At 43.3% G+C, this 25,390-nt stretch overlaps 1 protein-coding gene across 1 annotated transcript in view; it reads right to left on the bottom strand.

Annotated features, from left to right (window-relative positions):
• The window catches only part of ZBTB47 (zinc finger and BTB domain containing 47), a 209,994-nt gene extending 185,046 nt beyond the window's left edge, over nt 1-24,948 (bottom strand). Inside the window, exon 1 of the mRNA XM_033931788.1 lies at nt 24,669-24,948. Within this exon, the coding sequence (XP_033787679.1) occupies nt 24,669-24,671 (3 nt within the window). The 5' untranslated portion in view covers nt 24,672-24,948. The remainder of the gene's footprint in view (nt 1-24,668) is intronic.
• Nucleotides 24,949-25,390: the final 442 nt, after the last annotated feature.

Here is a 25,390-nt window from a genome sequence, read left to right as displayed (position 1 = left end):
ATCGCTCTATAAAGCGGCATTATGACCTCCTTCGATCTACTCGTGATTCCTTTCTTTATCATGCCTAACATCCTGTTTGCTTTCTTTGCTGCCGCTACACATTGAGCCGACGGCTTCAGGGTCCTGTCTATCAGTACCCCCAGGTCCTTTTCTTGGTCGCTCTTCCCCAATGTTATACCTAACAGTTTATACCCATGCTCCTTGTTTTTCCTGCCCAGGTGCATCACTTTGCATTTTTCTACATTAAAACTCATCTGCCAATTCTCTGCCCATCTCTCAAGTTGGTTCAAATCTCTCTGGAGTTCCTTGCTGTCTTTTTGTGACTTGATTGCTCAGCATAACTTTGTGTCATCTGCAAACTTGATAATAAAACTGGTCGTTTCTTCTTCCAGGTCATTTACAAAGATATTGAATAAAGATAGGCCCAAGAACCGAGCCCTGAGGCACACCGCTAGTTACTTTCTTCCAGTCCTAGTACTTCCCATTTATGCCCACTCTCTGTCTTCAGTTTTCCAGCCATTTTCCTATCCATCTTAGTATATCCCCTTCTATTCCATGACTTTGTAGTTTTCTGAGAAGTCTCTCATGTGGCACTTTGTCAAACGCTTTATGTCCACCGGTTCTCTGCTATCGACTTGTTTGTTCACCGTCTCAAAAAACTGAAGTAAGTTTGTCAAGTACGACTTCCCTTTTCTGAAGCTATGCTGACTACCTCTCAGCAGGTCATGGGTATCCAGATGCTCTTCCTATATTTAAGTTCTTGTAAACCGTGCCGAGCTCTACATCTGTGGAGAAGATGCGGTATATAAACTTAAGGTTTAGTTAGTTTAGTTTAGTTTAATCAAAGCCTCAACCATTTTCCTAGGGACCGATGCGAGACTCACAGGTCTATAGTTTCCTGGTTCTCCTCTTGATCCTTTTTTGAAGATTGGGATGACGTTCGCTATCTTCCAGTCTTCTGGTATCCGTCCGGTTCTAATTGACATGTTAGTGAGGGATTGCAGTAGTTCTCCAATTTCTACCTTTAGCTCCTTTAATACTCTAGGGTGAATTCCATCTGGGCCAGGGGATTTGTCACTTTTTAGCTTGTCAATCTGATAGTATATCTGGTCCAGATCTACCTTCACTGGACCAGAAATGCAAGGTCATGCTGCAAAAACCCAAAGGAATGGTAAGTTTAGGGGGTGAAGAACTTATGTGCACAACAGAAGAGTGTGATGAATTTAAGGGGGTCAAACAGGTTGAAAAGGTGACTGTGAAAGCTAGGATGATAGGGTACATAGGAAGAGGTATGACCAGTAGGAAAAAAGGAGATATTGAATCTCCTGTAGACCGCACCTTCAAAAAGATATAAAAAGGATGGAGTCGTACCAGAGGAAGGCTACTAAAATGGTGCGCAGTCTTCATCATAAGACATATAGGGACAGACTTAAAGATCTCAATATGTATACTTTGGGCAAAAGGGGAGATATGATAGACGTTTAAATACCTATGTGGCATAAATGCGCAGGAGTCAAGTCTCTTTCATTTGAAAGGAAGCTCTGGAATGAGAAGATCTAGGATGAAGTCAAGAGGCGATAGGCTCAGGAGTAATCTAAGGAAATACCGTATTTTTCGCTCTTTAATATACACCTGACCATAAGACGCACTTAGTGTAGAAGAGGGAAAACCAACAATAAAAATTCTAAACCAAATGTTGTATGCTGTGTGCCTGTCACTAGGCCTGCCCTGTGCCTTGTCTACCCTCTACTGGGCACAGGGCAGGCCTAGTGGCAGGCACGCAGGCAGTCAGTCAGACAGATATACAGCCCCTCCCCGGTACCTTTTCTTGAATTCCGACGGTCCAGGCAGGCAGACACCTCCCCCCCCCCGGGTACCTTTTTTTAATATTCCGGTGGTCTGGAGGTCCTGCGCTGTATCTCCTGCCCCTCCCTTGCTGGACAGCTGCATGTCTTGCGGCAGTGGCTGAGCAGCGCACAAGGCAGGCGTCAGCTTTTTGCACACCTGCTTGGTCCCGTGCCATTCACTGAATGGCTGCCGTCATAATGCGGGACCAGACAACAAAGGTAGGAAAAAGAATTGTATTTTCAATTTAGTGATCAAAATGCGTCAGTTTTGAGAATTTATATCTGCTGTTTATATTTTGCACTATATTTGTCTATTTTTCTATAGTTGTTACTGAGGTGACAGTGCATATTTTAAAGTCATCTGCCTTGACATCTTTGAAAACCCCCAAATATAAATGATAATTAACATTTTCTCTACGCAGTGTACTTTGTGTTTTTTCTAATTTTGTGGTTACCATTATGTATTAATATGATTACATTGTGTGTATATGAAAAATGGATGGAAGAAATTGCATTACAATTAGTATTATTATTATGGGGGTGGAGTCAGGGGAGGAGTTTAGGCAGGGGTACTCAGTTTGTATTTGTTAGGCTTAGGGGGTACTTGGCTTGAAAAGGTTGAGAAACACTGGTGTAAAGGATCTGAATTACATACAAATTCAACTTAAGAATGGTTTAAGTTCTAAAATGGAACTGGTTTCTAACCCAGAAAATTAGCATTATGTTTACAATACAATGATTGTTAGATTTTGGGGAATTTTTAACTGTTATATTGACTATTCTCCACTCAGAACTGGGAAAAGGCAGGATATAATTTTAAATAAATCAGTCTGGAGCAGTGGTCTCAAACTCAAACCCTTTGCAGGGCCACATTTTGGATTTGTAGGTATTGGAGGGCCTCAGAAAAAAATAGTTAAAAAGTCTTATTAATGAAATTACAATTTTGCATCAGGTAAGAACTAATTTTGCATCAGGTAATATTAAAGATTGAACTAGGCCAGTTACTGGGCAGACTTGTACGGTCTGTGTCTGTGTATGGCCGTTTGGAGGAGGATGGGCAGGGGAGGGCTTCAATGGCTGGGAGGGTGTAGATGGGCTGGAGTAAGTCTTAACAGAGATTTCGGCAGTTGGAACCCAAGCACAGTACCGGGTAAAGCTTTGGATTCTCGCCCAGAAATAGCAAAGAAGAAAAAAAAAAAAAAAAACAATTTTTTTTTTTAAAATTGAATCAGGTTGGGCAGACTGGATGGACCATTCGGGTCTTTATCTGCCGTCATCTACTATGTAAGAACATAAAAATTGCCGCTGCTGGGTCAAACCAGTGGTCCATCATGCCCAGCAGTCCGCTCACGCAGTGGCCCTCTGGTCAAAGACCAGCACCCTAACCGAGACTAGCACTAACAGCACACGTTCCAGTTCAGCAGGAACTTGTTTAAGTTTGTCTTGAATCCCTGGAGGGTGTTTTCCCCATATAACAGCCTCCAGAAGAGCGTTCCAGCTTTCTACTACTCTCTGGGTGAAGAAGAACTTCCTTACGTTTGTACGGAATCTATCCCCTTTCAACTTTAGAGAGTGCCCTCTCGTTCTCCCTACCTTGAAAAGGGTGAACAACCTGTCCTTATCTACTAAGTCTATCCCCTTCAGTACCTTGAATATTTCAATCATGTCCCCTCTTAATCTCCTCTGTTTGAGGGAGAAGAGGCCCAATTTCTCTAATCTTTCGCTGTACAGCAGCTCCTCCAACCCCTTAACCATCTTTGTCGCTCTTCTCTGGACCCTTTTGAGTAGTACCGTGTCCTTCTTCATGTACGGTAACCAGTGCTGGACGCAGTACTCCAGGTGAGGGCAGACCATGGACCGGTACAGCGGCATGATATCCTTCTCCGATCTGTTCGTGATCCTCTTCTTTATCATTCCTAGCATTCTGTTTGCTCTTTTTGCTGCCGCCTCACATTGCGTGGGCGGCTTCATCGACTTCTTGATCAGAATTCCCAAGTCCCTTTCCTGGGAAGTCTCTCCAAGTACCGCCCCGGACATCCTGTATTCGTGCATGAGATTTTTGTTACCAACATGCATAACTTTACACTTATCCACATTGAACCTCATCTGCCATGTCGATGCCCATTCCTCGAGCCTGATAATGTCACGTTGCAGATCTTCGCAATCTCCCTGCATCTTCACTACTCTGAATAACTTTGTATCGTCTGCAAATTTAATCACCTCACTCGTCGTACCTATGTCGAGATCGTTTATAAAGATGTTGAAGAGCACGGGTCCAAGCACCGAGCACTGCGGCACCCCACTGGTGACGCTCTTCCAGTCCGAGTATTGTCCATTTACCCCCACTCTCTGTTTCCTATGCTCCAGCCAGTTTTTAATCCACGTGAGTATTTCATCCTCGATTCCATAGCATGCAATTTTCCATAGTAGTCGTTCATGCGGAACCTTGTCGGAACACCTTCTGAAAATCCAGATATACAATGTCGAACGGATCGCCCTTGTCTATATGTCTGTTTACTCCCTCAAAGAAGTGCAGCAAGTTTGTCAAACACGATCTGCCTTTGCTAAAACCGTGCTGACTGGTCCTCATCAGCCCGTGTCCGCCAAGGTGATCAATGATGCTGTCATTTATCAGCGACTCTACCATCTTTCCCGGTACCAAGGTCAGACTCGCAGGTCTGTAGTTTCCTGATCTCCCCTCGAACCTTTCTTGAAGATCAGCGTAACATTCGCCACCTTCCAGTCTTCCGGAATCTTTCCCGATTTGATCGACAGATTGGCTATTAGTTGAAGCAGTTCAGCTTTGATCCCTTTCAGTTCCTTAATGACCCACGAATGGATGCCATCCGATCCCGGGGATTTATCGCTCTTAAGCCATCAATCTGCCTAAATACATCCTCTAGACTGACCGTCAATCCCGTCAGCTTTCCGTCTTCGTTTCCAGCATATAGCCTGATGGGTTCCAGTATGCTGTGTACATCTTCTTCGGTAAATACAGATGCAAAAAAATGTGTTCAGTTTGTCGGCAATTGCTTTGTCCTCTTAGCGCTTCCTTTATTCCATGTTCATCCAACAGTCCCACTGCTTCCTTCGCGGGTCGTTTCTCCTTAATATATCAAAAGAACGGCTTGAAGTTCTTCGACTACTTAGCTATTGAGATCAGTTTCCCAGCGTCCCTTCTACTTCTATATCTTGTGCCGGTCCTCGCAGGCCATTCAGAATTAAGTCCAGAATTGCATTTCCTCTAGTATTTTCCTTGACAAGTTGTTCCAGGAAGCAATTGCCTACAGCTTCCAAGAACTTGGTCTCTCTAATGCAGCTGGAGGTGCCTAAGTTCCAGTCTATTCCCGAATAGTTGAAGTCATCCATGATAACTATGTTGCCTCCCTTGCAGTTGCTTGTAATCTCGTCTGTCATTTCTCCGTCAATTTCTTCGGACTGCCCTGGGGGTCAGTAGTAAATCCCGATCTTCGTTTCCAGGCCAAATATAACCAATCTGGTTGATGATCAATAAGCTCAGGGAGGATCCAATACATACCTTGACGCAATATATAGGCTTGATGGTACCTATAAAAGTTTGGAAAATTTACCCCACCCTCCACAATTGATTTTTGCAACGATACTAAAGCAATTCTTGGTTTTTTCCCAAGCCAAACAAATTTTGTCAAAATATTATTTAATTTTTTGTAAAAGGACTCTTGAAAATAAACTGGTAACATACTCATTTGTTAACAAACTATAGGCAAAATCATCATCTTTACTGTTTGCACTCTCCCCCACCAAGAAATATGCAAAGGATTCCATTGCTCATACAATTCTGTAACTTTTAGTAATAAGGATTTTTCATTTACCTTCATTGTTTCTTCCAATGTACTTTTTATCCAAATTCCTAAAAGCACAGTTACTTACCGTAACAGGTGTTATCCAGGGACAGCAGGCAGATATTCTCACATGTGGGTGACGTCATCCACGGAGCCCCAGCGCGGACAGCTTTTCAAGCAAACTTGATTGAAGTTTCAAGTTTGCACACTGCACCACGCATGTGTGTGCCTTCCTGATCCACTAGAGGGCGCATACCCTCCTCATGGTCCTCAGTTCAGATAGCTAGCAAAGAAGCCAACCTCGGGGAGGCGGGCGGGTTGTGAGAATATCTGCCTGCTGTCCCTGGATAACACCTGTTACGGTAAGTAACTGTGCTTTATCCCAGGACAAGCAGGCAGCATATTCTCACATGTGGGTGACCTCCAAGCTAACCAAAAAGGGACGGAGGGAAGTTGGCAATACAAGAAAACAGATTACGCAAAACCGACTGGCCAAACCGGCCGTCGCTCCTGGACAGAGTATCCAGGCAGTAGTGGGAGGTGAAAGTATGAACCGAAGACCAAGTGGCAGCCTTGCAAATCTCCTCGATAGGCGTCGACCTGAGGAAAGCTACAGAAGCCGCCATCGCTCGGACTTTATGTCCCGTGACTCGACATTGCAGCGCGAGACCAGCCTGAGCGTAGCAAAAGGAAAAACAAGCAGCCAACCAGTTGGACAAGGTGCGCTTGGAAACTGGGCGTCCCAACCAATTAGGGTCGAAGGACAAAAAGAATTGAGGAACCGTCCAAGGAGACTGAGTGCGTTGAAGACAAAAAGCCAACGCCCTCTGACAGTCAATTGTGCGAAGCGCCACCTCGCTAGGAGGCGAGTGGGGCTTCGGAAAAAAGACCGGAAGAACAATGGAAAGATCGAAAGGAAAGTCCGAAACCACCCTGGACAAGAACCGGGGTTGAGTACGCAGGACCACCGTGTCATGATGAAATACAGGAAAAGACGGGTCCGCAACCAGAGCTTGCAGCTCACTGACTCTGCGAGCAGACGTGAGAGCAACCAGGAAACCCACCTGCCAGGTGAAGTAATTCAAAAGAGCTTCATCAATGGAATCAAATGGAGGTATCACCAATTGAGCCAGGAACACACAAAGATCCCAAACCACCGGAGGGATGTACAATGAAGAAATCCCTCATAAAACGGGAAACCATCTGGTGGACGGAGAGCAGCGTCCCATTTAGCGGCCGAAGAAAGGCAGCAAAAGCACAGAGGTGGACTCGAATAGATGTAGATTTGAGACCAGACCGAGACAAGTGCAACAGAAAATCCAGCACTGAAGGCAAGGAGGCAGAGAGCGAATCCATGCGGTGCTCAGCACACCACTCAGCAAATCAGGACCATATCTGGGAAAAGCATTGCCGAGTGGAGATCTTTCGAGAGGCCTCGAGAACACCCCCACCGACTGAGAGAAACAGAAGGAGGGAGGCACGTTGCGAGGAACCAAGCTGATAAGTGTAGAGACTGCAGATTGGAATGCAACAGAAACCGCAACACTGAGACAGCGGAGACGGGAACATAGGTAGAAGCTGAGTCTCCCTGACACGCTGGAGGAGCAGGGAGAACCATGGCCGCCAGGGCCACAGAGGAGCCATCAAGATCCTGGTGGCGCAGACCGACAGGAGGTGTATCAAAGACCCGAGAATCAGAGTAAAGGGAGGGAACGCATAGAGGAACCTGCCCATTCCATCGAGAAGGCAAGCATCCTCCTCGATGCGAACCCAGGAGAACATCCTCGAGCAATATCGAGGCAACCAGTGAGTGAGGGGCGAAGCGAACAGAACTACCTGTTGGGTTCCCCACCGAACAACCACATGCCGCAGAGTCCGAGAATGGAGCAACCATTCATGCGGTCGAAAAGGGCGACTCAACGTGTCCAACAGACAATGCTGCACGCCCTGGAAAAACACCGCCCGAAGAAAGAAGCAGTGGTGTAACGTCCCCTGCCAATGACGAAGGGCTTCCCTGCAAAGTAACAGGGAACCTGTACACCCTGGCTTGGTCACAGAAATAACGCCACCGAGATGTCGGGACGCACCAGGACCCCGCAATCTAGCAACCCATAACGAAAATCCACCACGGCATTGTAAATGGCCCGGAGCTCCATCAGATTGATGCGGCTGCGACAGTCTGCACCCGACCAAGGACCCTGAGTCCGAAGGCCGTCGAGGTGCACCCCTAAGCCCATGCCGAGGAGTCCATCGGCAGAACCTTCTGATGCGGGGATACGAAGTGGTGGCCCACCAACGAAACGAGCGTGTCCAGGAGGGAGGCACCACAATGTGCTGGGAAGCGGGATCCCGATCCTGCCATCACTAAGATGCTCGGGTCCAGCGGGGAACACGAAGATGAAACCAGACGAACAGCGGGACATCACCGTGGAGACCCCTGATCCAAAAAGGATCAGCAACAGCTCAGCCGAGGCCGAAGACCGCTGAGACACCAGCTGACTCAAGCGCCGACAGGCAGCCTGCCGAGGCAGAGGCAGAAAAGACCGGAGGCGGACCGAGGGGCCACCTTCCGGCATAAACAAACAAGGGCCTCCCCCTGAGGCCGAGACAAGAAGGAGCGCAGACAAACTGGGTCCAGGTCCGCCCCGACGGACTCCCGAGACCGGGGTGGGCAGAGTCTGACCCACTCCCGTACTAGAAACTAGTGCAGGTCACGAAGGGCCAGGACTAGACGCAGAAGGGAGGATGGGAATGCCCAACCGACAGAAGAGAGGCAATACTCCCGGTGCGTAGACACAGAGACACCCCTCCCGAAGGGAGGGGAGGAATCCCCAGAAGGGGAGCAACCCAGAGGCTATGCGAGAATAGTCAAAAGGACGGCCAGGAGTCGCCGAAGCCGGCGGCTGAACCCTAACCCGGCGCTGCTGCAGCTATTGCGGCTGCTGCGAAGGAGGCCGAGATAACACAAGAAAGGTATCCAGAGGGCTCCTCCGGAGAAGGAGACCAACCCACCAAGGCAGACGGGATTTAGCTGGAGGCGTCCCGAGGGGCGAAGGACCGGTCGCGGTCTGAGAGGCGGTTAGTGGCCACCGCAAGAGAGGCCTGAAGAAGCGCAGAACTCACGCAAGCAAAAGCGGCGAGATGACCCTGGAGGTTCGGATCCTCAGCCACACTCTGCGCCAAGCGAGATGACGCATGGCGGGAGCAATAGAGCCGGAGCAGGGAGAGAGTCTCCTCCAGGAAACCAAACTCCGCACTACAAGATTCCGTCACGGCTGCCCGGAATGAACCGAAGAGAAAGCGGGGAAGCCTCTCAAACCGGAGCTGGAGACGCCGAGGCGCAAACCCGCAGTCGACGCCGAGGCCCAATACCTCAGCCGCTGCCGAGGTAAAACGGCCCAAGTGACGTCAAGGCACAAAGCTTCCGTCGACGGCACGAAGCCTCGGCAACGACGAGGCACCGAGCTCCAGCCGACGATGAGGCCCTCAGCCTCAGTCGACGTCGAGGCACAAGCCTCAGGCGACGTCAAAGCACCAGCGTCAAATGACGCGGAGCACACGGCCGCAGCCGACGTTGAAGGTACAAAGACACACAGCCTCAGTCGACATCGAGACCCCAAGCCCCAGTCGACAGCGAGTCAGAAAATCAAAGCACAAAGCCTTAGACGACGTCGAGGCACCCAGCCGCATACTACGTCGAGGCACAAGGCCTCAGGCGGTGGTGAGGCACCAAGCCGCAGTCGACGTCGAGGCACAAAGCCTCAGTCGAGGCACCAGGCCCCAGTCGACGTCGAGGCACCAAGCCCCCAGTCGACGTCGAGGCACGAAACCTTCGTCGACGTCGAGGTACGAAGCCTCCGTTGAGGCACGAAGCCTCATTCGACGTCGAGGCACGAAACCTCCGTCGACGTCGAGGTACGAAGCCTCCGTTGAGGCACGAAGCCTCAGTCGACGTCGAGGCACGAAGCCTCCGTCGACGTCGAGGCACGAAACCTCCGTCGACGTCGAGGCACGAAACCTCCGTCGACGTCGAGGCACGAAACCTCCGTTGACGTACGAAGCCTCCGTCGAGGTCGAGGCACGAAGCCTCCGTCGAGGCACGAAGCCTCCGTCGAGGCACGAAGCCTCCGTCGAGGCACGAAACCTTCGTCGACGTCGAGGTACGAAGCCTCCGTCGACGTCGAGGCACGAAACCTCCGTCGACGTCGAGGCACGAAACCTCCGTCGACGTCGAGGCACGAAGCCTCCGTCGACGTCGAGGCACGAAGCCTCCGTCGACGTCGAGGCACGAAGCCTCCGTCGACGTCGGGGCACGAAGCCTCCGTCGACGTCGGGGCACGAAGCCTCCGTCGGGGCACGAAGCCTCCGTCGGGGCACGAAGCCTCCGTCGGGGCACCAAGCCTCCGTCGGGGCACCAAGCCTCCGTCGGGGCACCAAGCCTCCGTCGAGGCACGCAGCCTCCGTCGAGGCACGCAGCCTCCGTCGAGGCACGCAGCCTCCGTCGAGGCACGCAGCCTCCGTCGACGCACGAAGCCTCAGTCGACGTCGAGGCACGAAACCCCCGTCGACGTCGAGGCACACAGCCCCCGTCGAGGCACGAAGCCTCCGTCGAGGCACCAAACCTCCGTCGAGGCACCAAGCCTCCGTCGAGGCACCAAGCCTCAGTCGACGTCGAGGCACGAAGCCTCCGTCGAGGCACGAAGCCTCCGTCGAGGCACGAAGCCTCAGTCGACGTCGAGGGACGAAGCTCCAGTCGACGTCGAGGCACGAAGCCTCCGTCGAGGCACCAAACCTCCGTCGAGGCACCAAGCCTCCGTCGAGGCACCAAGCCTCAGTCGACGTCGAGGCACGAAGCCTCCGTCGAGGCACGAAGCCTCCGTCGAGGCACGAAGCCTCAGTCGACGTCGAGGGACGAAGCTCCAGTCGACGTCGAGGCACGAAGCTCCAGTCGACGTCGAGGCACATCGAGTTTCAGAAGTCGGCACCGTACCAATGAAACTGGTAATAAAGGTGCAGCAGTGCACTCCATAAGGGCAACCTCGATATGAGTAGTCCCATGAAAGGAGGCACGCTTTGAAGGTCTCGTAGAGGCGGGCACGATCGCACTCGATGCCTGGAATGCCTGAGACTCAGCCGGTGGCGTTACCGAGGTAACGCACCTAGAAGAAAGAAAGAAAGAAAAACTTACCGGGGATCGAAGCTGCACAGTCCGATTCCAACGAAGGAAAGAGGGTCCCGGCCATTCTGCTCACACGAGGTGAGCCCAGAGAGAGGCCAGGGAAGAAGAAAATACAGCTGCAGGCAAATGAGGCCTAGCCGCATGGCTGAGGCCCAAGAAGGGCCTGCCGGAGGAAAAACACAATAAAAAGTCCTCTTTTTTTTTTTTTTTTTTGAAACAAAGAAATACACGATCAATTAACAAACGCACAGCGACTCCCTAACAAAATAAAGAAGCCGCGGTGCCAGAAAGGCACTTAGAAGAACGCAGAGAAGAGAGACAAGGTCTTTCTGGCTCAGCGGAAAACTAAGAACTGAGGACCATGAGGAGGGTATGCGCCCTCTAGTGGATCAGGAAGGCACACACATGCGTGGTGCAGTGTGCAAACTTGAAACTTCAATCAAGTTTGCTTGAAAAGCTGTCCGCGCTGGGGCTCCGTGGATGACGTCACCCACATGTGAGAATATGCTGCCTGCTTGTCCTGGGATAATATTTTATTCCATCTTTCTTCCAACTAAACTGAAACAAATCAAATAAGCCTTTTATACAATGTACATTTAGTGGAAGAATTTCTGATTTATTCCAATTTATTTTATAACCTGAAAATTTTCCAAATTTATCAATCAAATCCAATAAATGTGGAATGGTTGACTCCGGATTTCTCAAATGAATCAAAATATCATCTGCATAAGCAGAAATTTTATATTCCCGACCTGCATAAGGAATACCTTCTATCTCCTTTGATTGTTGAATAGCTAAAAGTAGAGGTTCCAAAACAATATCAAATAACAAAGGAGATAATGGACAACCCTGTCTAACTCCCCTTTCTAAAAAGAACCTTTCTGAAAAAGTATTATTTATATATAATCTAGCAGATGGGGAGCTATACAGGGATTGAATCATTTGTATAAATCGAGAACCAATACCAAACCAATCCATTGCTTGATACATAAAAGTCCATTCTACCCGATCAAATGCTTTCTCTGCATCTAAAGAAACAGAGAAAGCCGGATCTTTCATATCCTTTGTTAAATGTAAAATATGAAAAGCTAATCTGGTGTTATTTGAAGAATGTCTTTGAGCAACAAAACCTGTTTGATGCATACCAATAATATAAGGGAGAGCCTTATTCAAACGCAAAGCCAATATTTTAGCTAACAATTTCCCATCAACATTAATCAAAGAAATAGGCCTATAGTTTGAAACCAACATGGGATCTCTGTTTGGCTTAGGCAAAACTATTGTTAAAGCTTCTGCCATAGTACCTGAAATACAACCTTTATTTAGTTGAAACTGATATAATTTGAAAAGATGGGGTAACAAAATAGTTTGAAAAGAGTTAAAAAATTCTACCGTATATCCACCACTTCCTGGAGCGGATCCAACTCTAAGGGACTTTAAAGCCCTCTGAATTTCTTTTTGTGTTATAGGTGCTTCGAGATTTTCTTTCATATGATCAGGAACTTTAGGCCCATTAATCAACTTTAAAAATTCAAAACCATCTTTCTCTTTATTAAAATAATGCTCAGAAGAATACAAGCTTTCATAAAATTTCAAAAATTGTTGTAAAATATTTTTAATTTGAGAATGAATTATTCCATTATCATCTGAAATAGCTGACTAGTGCTCAGAAATAGCAGTTACTTATCTATAACAGATATTTCCAGGGACAGCAGGCAGATATTCTTATAGATGTGCGACATCTACAGAGCCCTGGTATGGGTAGTGTAAGTGTACTGTCACTTTAACTCCTTTAGAAGTCTTGAGACCGCCCATACTGTGTACGTGCAAGTGCCTCCCGCTATATGCCGGCTCGTGGGACCATCAGTTCAATTAAAAAAAAGCTAAGAAGCTAACTAAGGGAGGTGGGAGAGTTGTGAAAATATCTGCCTGGATTAACACCTGTTATAGATAAGTAATTGTGCTTTACCCAGGACAAGCAGGCAGCATATTTTCACAGATGGAACTCCCTAACTACTTCAAATGTGATGGAGGGAAGTTGGCACTTATGTAGAGAATAAATTTTGTAGAACTGCTTGGCCAAACCGACTGTCCTGTCTGGAATGAGTCTCCACACAGTAATGGGAAGTGAAAGTATGTATTGAGGACAAAGTGGCTGCCTTACATATATGTCCTCAATAGGAGTGGAATGGAGGAAAGCAACCGCAGTTGCTATTGCTCTAACTTTGTGAGCTGTTACAAGACCTTCCAACAGCAGCCCAGCCCAGCATAGCAGAAAGAGGTGCAGTCTACCAACCATGTAGAAATTGTACTCTTGGTAACCAGAATTCCCAGTCTGTTAAGATCAAATTAGATGAATAGCCAAGTAGTGAGTCTATGAAGCTTTGTTTGATCCAGGTGGTAAGCTAAAGCACATTTACTGTCCAATGTATGAAATACAGTCTCACCCCGATGGTAACATGGTCTTGGAAAGAAGACAGGCAGAACTATAGACTGTAGACTGGTTGAGGTGGAGATCACTGGAGAAGGACATCATGTTTGGGAAGATTGAAGGAACCAGGAGAAAAGAGTGATCTGCAATCAGATGGTTGGGGATGATGCTGGAGGACCTTTCTGGACTAGCACAAAATCAATTTATTTTTAGATCTGCAATTCATTAAGTCAATAGGATTTGAGCATGAGTCGATGGCACCTAACAACAACAAAGGACTACTCATGGTAGAATGTAGTATAAGGTGGATCTGAAACTAGTGCTTGGAGCTCACTGACTCGATGTGCTGAAGTGACAACGAAGACTACTTTCCACATAAAATAGTTGAGAGACGAAGATGCCAATGGTTCAAAAACGGTGGCTTCTTCAGAGTGGAAAGTACAAGGAACTGGAGGAAGCCTGACTGGGAGTTTTACGTGCAACAGTCCCTTCATAAATTTGGATGGGAAGTACAGCTTTTCTTTATGGCCTGCAAAACCCAGTGGTCGGTTGCGATGACAGCCCAAATTTTTCATAATATGAATATGTACAAGGGTCATTTTGATACCCAAATCTCTCTCATGCATATTCTATTAGGGATATCCTGAAAATTTGAGTGGCCTGTGGACTCCCATAACAGGTTTGAGTACCCCAAGTAGTCATGCCACAATAGAGTGGGTTTACTGTATCTAGGCACATTAACCAACAATTTAACATATTTCTTAATGAATGTAAAATAAGTTTGTATTAAACAGACTGTTAAACTGAAAGAAATGTCCCCAAAAAGGGGGGGGAGGAAACACCCAAATCACCATTTTTTCTCTCTTCATGTATATCCCTACTGGGCAGCCAAGACATTGCATACGCAAACCAGGTACTTGCCTAAGACTCATATGATGAGGGGTCTTGGATGTGCTAAGTGCATGAGTCAAGCAATATTTGGATGGTTTTATAGACAAGCAAGCTGTCAACTTTGCTGATATACAGCTTTTTGGATCTAGATCAGGGGTGTCAAAGTCCCTTCTCGAGGGCCACAATCCAGTTGGGTTTTCAGGATTTTCCCAATGAATATGCATGAGATCTATTAGCATATAATGAAAGCAGTGCATGCAAATAGATCTCATGCATATTCATTGGGGAAATCCTGAAAACCCAACTGGATTGCAGCCCTCGAGGAGGGACTTTAACACCCCTACTCTAGGTCATCAAAACTTCAATATTTACTTATGAATCGTGCAAATTGTTGTGCACAATTGAACAGGCTAACCCCATAGGCTACACGGACAACTGGGCCAACCACCTCAGGTGTGAAAAGCAGGTTAGTCCATTTATGACTGATTAAAAATGTCATACACCACCCTTCCTGAGCACATCACAAGGTGGTTTATGTTTATTTAAAATCCTGAGTAGAGCAGAACGGGTACAAGTGGATCAATCTTTCACTCTGTCAAAAATTACAAAGACTAAAGACTAGGGGACACTTGATGAAGTTACAGGGAAATACTTTTAAAAGTAATAGGAGGGAAAATTTTTTCACTCAAGAGAATAGTTAAGCTCTGGAATGTGTTGCCAGAGGATGTGGTAAGAGCCATTAGTGTAGCTGGTTTTAAGAAAGGTTTGGACAAGTTCCTAGAGGAAAAGTCCATAGTCTGTTATTGAGAAACACATGGGGGAAGCCACTGCTTGCCCTGTATCGGTAGCATAGAATATTGTTACTTCTTGGGTTTTGGCCAGGTACTGGTGGCCTGGATTGGCCACCGAGAGAACGGGCTACTGGGCTTGATGGACCATTGGTCTGACCCAGTAAGGCTATTCTTATATTCTTATGATACCCCACTATAGCTAATGTGAGTCAAAAGTAGCTTACAAATCAAATAAACAAATCACATTTAAATAGAAAGGAATGCCACTAAATAAAAAGGAAAGACGACTCAATCAGACAGTATTAAGATAGCATAAGATCATCCATTCTTTGCACTAGTTAAGTTACCCAGCAGAAAGAGCATATGCGTGGAGGGGGAAGTAGGAAGGACCAAAGCCCACCAAGAATTCTGTTTATCTCACTCCCCACCAGTATAATGTCCTTCAATTGGCAGAAATCTTATCAGTGCTTCATACCATGATTGAAATCCTAACAGTATCTTAATTAAAATTTTAAAATATATACAGTTAAGGTTTTTCAAGTTTCAAGTTTATTAGGTATCTTGATGAATCGCTTAATCAAACTTCAAAGCGATGTACACATTAAAATTTACATTTGTTAGGTAACAGTACAATACATACGAATATTAAAAAAAATAAAATAAATAAATAAATTACTCTGTTTAACATACTCTTGACATTAGGTAAGGAGGGGTGAAATACAATTCATTAAAGTAAAGAAGAGACATTCAGGGAAAAAACACAAGGGTAATAGTTAAAAAAAATATAATAAAGTACAATGGAGTAGTAACATAAAAAAATCAGTTTGCAAAGGCATCTTTAAAAAGAAAAGTTTTTAAGTTACTTTTAAATTTTCCGAATTCCTTCTCCTCCCTTAAAAAAATAGGGAGGGCATTCCAAGTCTGAGGTGCAGTACATGAAAAAATAAATTGCCTTCTCGTATTTATACTTTTTAATGAAGGAATAGACAATAAGTTTTGTTCGTTGGATCTTAAAATTCTCCTTGCAGAATATGGAATTAATAATTTAAATAAAAAAGCGGGGGTCATATTATATAGAGTTTTGAAGATGATTATACAAAGTTTAAAAGTTATTCTGTGAATAACTGGAAGCCAGTGAGCATTTTTAAGAAGCGGTGTTACATGGTCGAATTTTCTGGATTTGGTTATTAATTTAATTGATGCATTTTGTATGATTTGGAGACGTTTTATTTCATGTAAAGCAATTCCTTTAAATAGAGAATTGCAATAGTCTATTTTAGACATCACCAAAGAGTGAATCAGAATGTTGAGTGATTTGGGACATAGAAATTTTGAAATAGAGCGAATTTTACGTAATCTGTAAAAGGTAGTTTTCATGATGTTACTAATATGGTCGTGAAAAGTAAGTTTATTATCGAAAATTACCCCTAAAATTTTAATATTTTGGACTAATTGTAGGGGAACGTTTTGAATAGCGACAGGAGTAACAAGAGGGAAACTATCCTTCCATGGAAAAAGCATGATATTAGTTTTTTTGATATTAAGTGCCAATCTGTTTTCATCCAGCCAATGATAAATTTGGTCAAGTTTCCTATTAATATCCGAAATTTCAAGTACATCATTATTATTTAGAGGATGCAGTAGCTGAATGTCATCAGCATAGGCAAAAACATGAAAGCCTACAGATTGGCATAATGTCAACAGTGGTGCCAGAAAAATATTGAAAAGTAAAGGAGAAAGAATAGATCCTTGGGGAACCCCATGTGCAATGTGTGATGGTTTAGAGGAAGATTCATTGAAAAAAACTGTGGATGTGCGATTACTGAAATAGGATGTAAACCACGCAAGAACTTCATCTGTAACCCCAATAGATTGGAGTCTATTGAGAAGAAGTTGATGATCATGTTGTTTGGTTATAGGATTCTTTTCAAGATCACTTGCATGGTCTATAAAGCATTTATCTTTTCCAACTCAATCGGTTGACCTTTTGAATCCACAGAGAAAACAGAAGTCCAACACAACAAAGCTGCGGAGTCTAATATTATTGATGCAGACTTTATTGTATGGAAAAGATAATCCACAACTTTGGAACAATAAAATTCATCCACAACTACAAAATGTCTTCCTCAGGGGTCCTATAGGTATAAATGCATAAAATTATATATTTGAGTTAGAGGTGTACTAATGATGTAAATGTGAAAACTAGACGGTGCTATGTTTAGGATGAATCCAGTGAGAGCTTGTGTGCTCTATAGCTTGATGTGATCAGAGTGATATTATGCAAAAAGGAAAAAAGTGCATCTATGAGATGGAGATCATGTGAATTGAGCACAAATGTAAGTCGTGCAAAGATTTGGTGACCTGACAGCCAAAGCAGATAACTATGTGAGGAAAGTAAAAAAGTACTACGGATATGGGCTAAGGAAAACAATTACATACCCGAGTGGTCTCTTCAAAAGATTTGGTGGATATAAAAAACCTACACCCTTAAAAAAACAATAAAGCATAGGACTAAGCCTGTGTTACTGTATAATAAAAAGTTATTTTTAAAAAAGTTGAGAAAAAATATATCCAAGAACAAAAGACTAAAAAAGAGAGGGAGTTATGTAAAAACACTAATTATAAAATATAAAAACAATTTTTTTAGAAAAAGCTCTGGTTACTGCATACCTTATAACAATAAAACACAATCATATTTTATAATTTAGAAATAGTATGGTTCAACAGTGTACTGAAGTATAAGCGAAGTCCAAAAGTCTGGCAATTACTTTACACATGATATGCAATTTTCAGAGAAAAAACATTGTAACAAAAAAGAGATCCGCCAATGTCAACTAAGCCATGTAAATTACAGATGTGTGTTTCTTTAGCAGATCTCTTCCCAAACCGCTATCTAGAATCTGCTTGCTAATGTAATATCAAATCCCAATCTTATTGTAAGTTGTAATGATTCCTTGTAGAAAATTGCAAGATATAAGAAACTACACTTCTCCCTCCATATTCGCTGTGATAGGGGAGTAACAGACCCGTGAACACAGAAAAACCGCGAATAACTTTTTCATATGTTATTTGCTGTTTTCTATTAAAAACCATCGTGAATATGGTGAAACCGCGAATAACATGATGGGAGACCTGGCCTGTTCCTGAAGAAGAGGCAAAACACGGTGCAGAAAGTGCTGGGAATCATGGATTTTCTCTGTAAATGCTTGGAATCAGTGATTTCTCTATGCAAGCTGGTGTAATTTGGAAAGAGGAGCCAGCAAGCTAAAAACCGAAACCACGATTGTTGAAACCGTGAATACAGAGGGAGAAGTATATATGGTATGGTATAGACCAGTGGTTCCCAAACCTGTCCTGGGGGACCCCCAGCCAGTCAGGTTTTCCAGATATCCCTAATGAATATGCATGAGAGAGATTTGCATACCTGTCACTTCCATTATATGCAAATCTCTCTCATGCATATTCATTAGGGATATCTGGAAAACCTGACTGGCTGGGAGTCCCCCAGAACAGGTTTGGGAACCACTGGTATAGACCTAGAAAAAAGCCTGAATAATATATTAACTCACAAAACATGTCGAGGCAGGGCTGAATTGGGTTTGAAACTCGAGGACAAGGCCAAACGCCTAGCTACTGCATCTTAACCAATATCATCCAGGTAAACATAATACTTTATACTGGTTTTAGCTCCAAGTAATTACTCTATTAATCAGGCAGAAGGGGAGAAGATACTTAAATGCCAAGAGTCCATGGCAGTAAAGTGAAACATTTTTCGATATGTTATATTGGAACTATTAAGAACCATTTGCACAATATCAAAAAATGGACATTACTTCTATATTCCAACTTTTAATTAAATACACTACTTAAATAATTGAATTTAGTAATTTAACTGTTGACTTTTAATCATATTCAAGTTTCAAGTTTCAAGTTTATTAAAATTTTTGATTAATCGCTTTGTCTTTTTTTACATATATATAAATAGAAATAATTTTACATATATATAAATAGAAATAATTAATATTACAATATATAAAAAATAGAAATTAAGACATTAATTATACCTGACCTTAAAAATTAATTTAAAAGAGAATTAAAAAAAAAAATCCTAAATACATATTTAACAAAACATGAGTAAAGGGAGAAGGGGATAAGAACTACAAAATATAATAAAAAGAAGGTTGGGGAAAAACATAAGGTGGGAAATTTGTTTTTTTTTTTTTTTAAATTATTAAATTATTGTGATCCATATTATAAGTTATTAATCAAAGGCGTCTTTAAAAAGGAACGTTTTTAAATTAATCTTGAATTTTTCAATATCATGCTCTTTTCTTAGGTAGATTGGTAAGGAATTCCACATTTGTGGTGCAGTAACAGAAAAGATAAATTGTCTTCCAGTATTTATAATTTTAAGAGATGGAATTGTCAATAAATGCTGTTCGTTAGACCGCAATATTCTATTTGTGGAATAGGGAATCAGTGTTTTATAAATAAAAGCAGGAGTTTTAAAAAACATTGCTTTAAAGGTAAGTAGACATATTTTATATGTTATTCTATGGGTTACTGGAAGCCAGTGAGCGTTCTTAAGAAGTGGCGTCACGTGATCAAATTTTTTCTTTTTTTTTATTAGTTTAATGGCAGTATTTTGTATTATTTGTAACCGTCTTATTTCATTTTGTGCAATTCCCTTAAAGAGGGCATTGCAATAATCGATTTTGGAAATTATTAAAGAATGTATAAGAATATTTAATGATTTAGAACAAAGATATTGTGACAAGGATCGAATTTGACGGAGTCTATAGAATGATGCTTTGACAATACTGCCTATATGCTCATGAAAGGTTAATTTGCTGTCAAATATAACTCCTAGAATTTTAATACTGTTAACTAATTGTAAAGGAATATTTTTTATAGTGATAGGTGCACTAATTTTAGGAGTTTCTTTCCATGGAAAAAGTAATGTTTTTGTTTTTTCAATGTTAAGAGCCAACCTATTTATATCTAGCCATTGATGGATTTGTTCGAGTTTATTATTAATTAATATGATGTCTGATGCTTTATTGGGATCTAAAGGATGCATAAACATGAAATCCTATAGATTGACAGACTGTCATTAAAGGTGCAAGAAAAATATTGAAAAGTAATGGAGACAAAATAGATCCTTGAGGAATACCATGGGAAGATAGTGAGCTTTCAGAATTTAAATTATTAAATACAACTTTGGATGTACGATCTGTAAAATAAGATTTGAACCATATTACATTAATTAACTTATAATGGGGACAAGCCTCAGACTTAGGAGAACATGTTTCCCAAAATGGGATTGCTTAAAGAGAGAAATACTTTACTCTCTTATCTCCTTAAAACATCACCGGCTATTACCCCACCTCCCTACCAATATAGATAAATCAAATATTTAATTCTCTATTTTTTAAAAAAAACTATATTACATTAATTTTTTTAAATAAATAATTCTAAACACTATACCTCCTCTTATTAATTTAAATCCTTAAAAACTTATTAAATTTAAACTACAAATACTATTTTGGTATGGGATATATATATTACTTAAAATAAATCAGCATAACTTCGGGAGTGCCAGTTTCGGGTGCTCCATAGCGTGTACTTCACGAGGGTTCAGCTGTACCGCTCTGGTTTGGCCGACTCAGTTCAATTTGAGAAATGTACTGCTGCCCCTAAATCCTTCTTTCACGCTTTTTGGAGTTGTCCAGTGGTTCAGTCCTTCTGGAGGAAATTTGAGGCTTTTCATTTGTCGCCTGGTATCGGCAGTTTACTCCTGTGGAAGGCAGGCTTGGTGGCTAAAAAGGTGTCAGCTGAACCACCTGCATATTGGACATGGCGCAATCGGCTGCATGCTTTGATGTTGCTTAAGAGGGGTCGGGTGCGTGCTTCCTTCCGTCAGTCCAAGTTTTTTCTGCGGGTCTGGAGGCCCTATATCTATTCTCTGTCTCCCAGAATTCAGAGTTCGATTATTAATACTTTGAGGCTTTGAGCTGCTCTGAGCGGTGGGTGTGGGGACTCGGGATTGCCCCTCCTCGGCTATGGACCTCCTTTTTTTTGTGGGGTGTTGGGGAGGGGAGAGGCCTTGCATTTCTTCTCAGGACTCATCAGAGTACAGGGCTCTGTTTGTACGGTATTTTGGCCTATACTGTCTAGGCCTCTCCAATGGTGTAGACTTGAGGTTTTGCCTGTTATTAGCCTTGCATGGTGTTGCTTCCCCCCCTTTTTTTTTGGGGGGGGGGAGCTGGTTTTGGTAGGAGGGTGGGCTGGGGAGGGAATGGGGAGTGAGGGGGGGTTGTATATTCTCTACACCACCTGTGCCTTTCTTATAGTGTTTTTCTCTGTTCCATAAAAATTGATTTCCAGTAAAATATTTGTATTTCAATTTATGAGATTATAGACAATTTTCCTGATCTATGTTAATGATTTCAATGACTTCCTGAGCTGTATATGTTCTATGATGTTCCTGTATGTTATTATTGTAAAATTTAATAAACAGATTGAACTCTAAATTATAAAGTTGCAAAACCAAAAAAATAAATAAATAAATCAGCATGCCATATTTAAGGAGATGAGAGTAAAGTGCTTCTCTCTTTAAGCAATCCCATTTTGGGAAACATGTTCTCCTAAGTCTGAGGCTTGTCCCCATTATAAGTTAATTAATGTAATGTGATTAAAAGTCAACAGTTAAATTACTAAATTCAATTATTTAAGTAGTGTATTTAATTAAAAGTTGGAATATAGAAGTAATGTCCATTTTTTATATTGTGCAAATGGTTCTCAATAGTTTCATATTTTGTGAATATAATATCATTTGAAGTTTGTGTTGTTACGTTATATTGGAAGCCACAGGCTTGATTGGAAAAAAAAATAAGTTTCAAGCACACCTGTATAGATTTCCTATGCATGTTACAAAAAATGTCAAAAGAAAACTCCTATACGAGTCAAGACTTCCCTATAGTTACAAGCCCAAAACCACCCCCCAAACTAACCATAACACTGCAAAGAGTGTCAACAGTAAACTTGACTGACTGAATTTGTATGCTGCATATTAATTAGAAGTGAGGTTCATTGCTGTATGCTGTAATGGTATGGACAAGACTAACCAATTTGGAGACATTGCTCATAAAAGAAAAAGTGAGCCTAAACAGACTCTAGTAATGTAATACAGCTGCTTCCTACGTGCCTAATTTTTGGTTTCAGTGCTGTTAGCCCGAGAGCTCTTCCTGTTTACTTCCCATTGTTCTTAATCTACTTTGCATCTTACTTAGGTTTTACTTTAAAAAAAAAATCTTTATATATCTTGTTCTCAGGACCACGACTATCCAAACAAGTTAACTGCGTGCATGTTCCTTAAGTAAGGGATAACATCTAAATAGTGAAACATGTAAATCAGAGTTCTAGCCCCATTCATAAACTTTGCTGCAATAGAGAGGGGTGCCACGTCCTCAAACGGTCTACAGTCTCACAACTCAAGACTGTTTGGAAAAGGGTTTATGCAACTTACTGTGCAGTAATAGCACATACTCTACAGACAATCTAAGCTATAGCTACTTGTAACCAGTATTGCCATGCTGTTTCTTCACTGACCTGCCTAACAGAACACAGTTCTCCTAGTTCAGGGATGGGCAACCATGCTCCTTAAGGCCCACAACTTGGGTCAGGTTTTCAAGATTTCCACAATGAATATGCATGCACAAGATCTGTTGCAAGTAGCTAGGCCTTAGATTGTCTGTTTATGCCATAAAGCATTACATGCAACTCAATCTCATGCACATTTATTGTGTAAATCCTGAAAACCTGTCTGGCCCTCAAGGACTGTGGTTGCCCACCTGTTTCAAGGAAGTGTGTCCCAAGAACTGGGTTGAGACCCCCTCCCGGTGTAAACCAATGTTTTGCCATACAGTAGGTACTCCCAAACCTGTCCCGAGGGACCCCTTCAGCTAGGTTTTCAGAATATCCACAATGAATATACATTGAGATTGACAACCTTCCTTGGTATGCAAATCAATCTCACGTATATTCATTATGGAATCCTGAAAACCTCCAGGACAGGCATGAGAATCGCTGCCACAGAGCTTGGCTAAGATGAAATAATGCCACAAAAAGACATGCATAGCGTCATAAGGGAAAACAAATACAAAATTATGCTTCTTTTTTTGCCATAGACACAAAAATTGTACTTATTTTGATAATAGCTTCACTTGTTAAGGCATTGCCAGGAGCAAGAAAATACAAATCATGGTTTACCAGTCCTTTGGGAGGGGGGGGGGGAATCTTCGTCTGAGCCACTTATAAAAATTTTGTCTGGAGAAAAAAAGAAGCATAAAAGTTTCACTATAATGGCACCATTTTCCCCCTTAGCCATTCTTTCACACTTCAACAATAAAACATACACTTAAATAAATAAAATACATATACAACCAAGGATGACAGCAATGAATGTCTCTAGAATACCCCCACACAATGATGCTTAGTCTACGTTTAATAACAACCAGGAATCAAAATATAGGATAGATAACCAAATACATCATAAATAAGGTTAATACACAAGTGTTAGGAGAAAATACATTTTATATAGTTCCAAAATAAACTCAAGATGGCAAAGACAATTCTAGCAGACACATCAATTAGATCAATGTTGGTATCAGATGCAAAAACACTCACTAACAATTTCAAAAAGTGCCCAATGGTGTTAGCCAGCAACCAAGTATATATTCACCTTAAAAAAAAAAATTCAGGCTACCCTCTCGATGCACTAATTTCACCAGACAAAAACTACAGGCGTTAGTACAAGATTTAAATGTTTACTTCCCATTAAAAAAAAAAAAACCACTGAATTACAGAAAATTATTTAAAGAGGTGCTTCCAAACAAAATTTACTTCGCCTGCCACATGTAATGCACCTTTTTTAAGAAAGACAAAATATATAGTATATTACCAAATTATAAACAATTCACTATATAGGTATACGCTTAAAGGCAAGAGCAATATAAGAAAATACACCGTGTGAGCACGTACACTGACACTCCTTTGCTGAATTACATGTACTGCAAGTCTTCCAAGAAACCTGAGACTATCCCTGCTCGATTTCCCCACCTCTGCAAGTCAAATCCCACCCCAATCCTTTTCAATAAAATAAAAGCAAAAACTTCATTGAGAAGGGATCATTAACGTTGCATCCTGAACATGACTTTTAGAACTAAAAGATTTCAAAGAAGCTTTTTTCTGTACCTAAGAAAAAGCCCCTTCTTCCTACTACATCTGTAAAGTTGTAATTAAAATGCTTGAATTGTGAGCTAATCCTTGCAAAGGCATTCTGGTATGAAGGAATTTAACTCTTCCCAGGCAACAAGCTCTCTATTGTTAATCTCGCATTCCTGCTCATAAGCCACCTCAACCTTTCTCCGCTCCTTCAATTCCCCCCTCCCCGCAAGCTTCCTAGAAAAAAAAAAAAAAAGGGAACCCCCAAGCATACCCATTATGGTTTGGCTTTTTTTTTTTTTTTTCTCTTACACGTCACTTTACTGCTTCACCAGATGGAAGTGGGGTTTGTACAGACTTTATTTTCTGTATTTTTATTTATTGCTACTTTAAGCTTCAAGCACCTGACGACTGAAAGAAAAAGCAGCGGCAAGCAACAAACAAAAACGATAGCCCGGAGAAATGAAGGGTTTGCAGCTCTACCATTTTGCTGGCAGGTTTTAAGGCCGAAGGAGTGCCGCCGCCGCTGCTCCTCCTCCTCCTCCTCGCTCCACACCGCCACTTTGCTCTCCATGAACGAGTCGGCGTCCCCGGCCGCGGTTCCTTCCCGCCTCCATGGCCTCTGCCGCCGCTCTACGCCTCGCTCACTCGGCCGCCCGCCCGCGCCATGTTCGGCGGCCGGCGGCAGCAGAGCTGGTGTTGCTGCTTCTCGGGCTGTGGGGCTGGTGGCGCGAGCTTCTCCCTCCCCCCCTCTCCCCGGCGCCCGCGCGGCCCCGCTGATTGGCGCGCGCAGATCAGCTGGCGCAGTGTCTGGGCCTTTAAAGGGACGGAGACATCCCACCCCGCGGCCCCCAAACCCAACCTAACCCGTTCGCTGCCGCCGCCACCACCACCATCCGGTCAGCTTACCCGTGCAAGCGAGAGGCTTTCCCGCCGCTGCAGGGGAACGTTTCTTTAAATTGCTTGACCAACCAGTACTAATTGTTAGCGGAAGCAAATGAGGGGCTGGTGCAGCAGTAGAGGAAGGTCATGGTTGCCGTGCGCCTCTCCCGCCCCTGTGTGCGTGTGCTGGAGTGGAGCAGGGGGCAGTACAGTCTCGGCCTCCTCGGCGTTTTTCGTTCATCTTGAACTACCTTGAGCCGAGGAGGAGGGCTACAGCCAGCGGGTCTTGAATTGGGGCTTAAATTCTGGCCGCAAGGCACAGG

The sequence above is a fragment of the Geotrypetes seraphini genome, chromosome 2, assembly GCF_902459505.1.
Source record: "Geotrypetes seraphini chromosome 2, aGeoSer1.1, whole genome shotgun sequence".
In the NCBI taxonomy this organism is placed as follows: Eukaryota; Metazoa; Chordata; class Amphibia; order Gymnophiona; family Dermophiidae; genus Geotrypetes; species Geotrypetes seraphini.
Note: the sequence above shows the minus strand (reverse complement) of the source record. Positions and strands in the feature narration are given on the sequence as shown.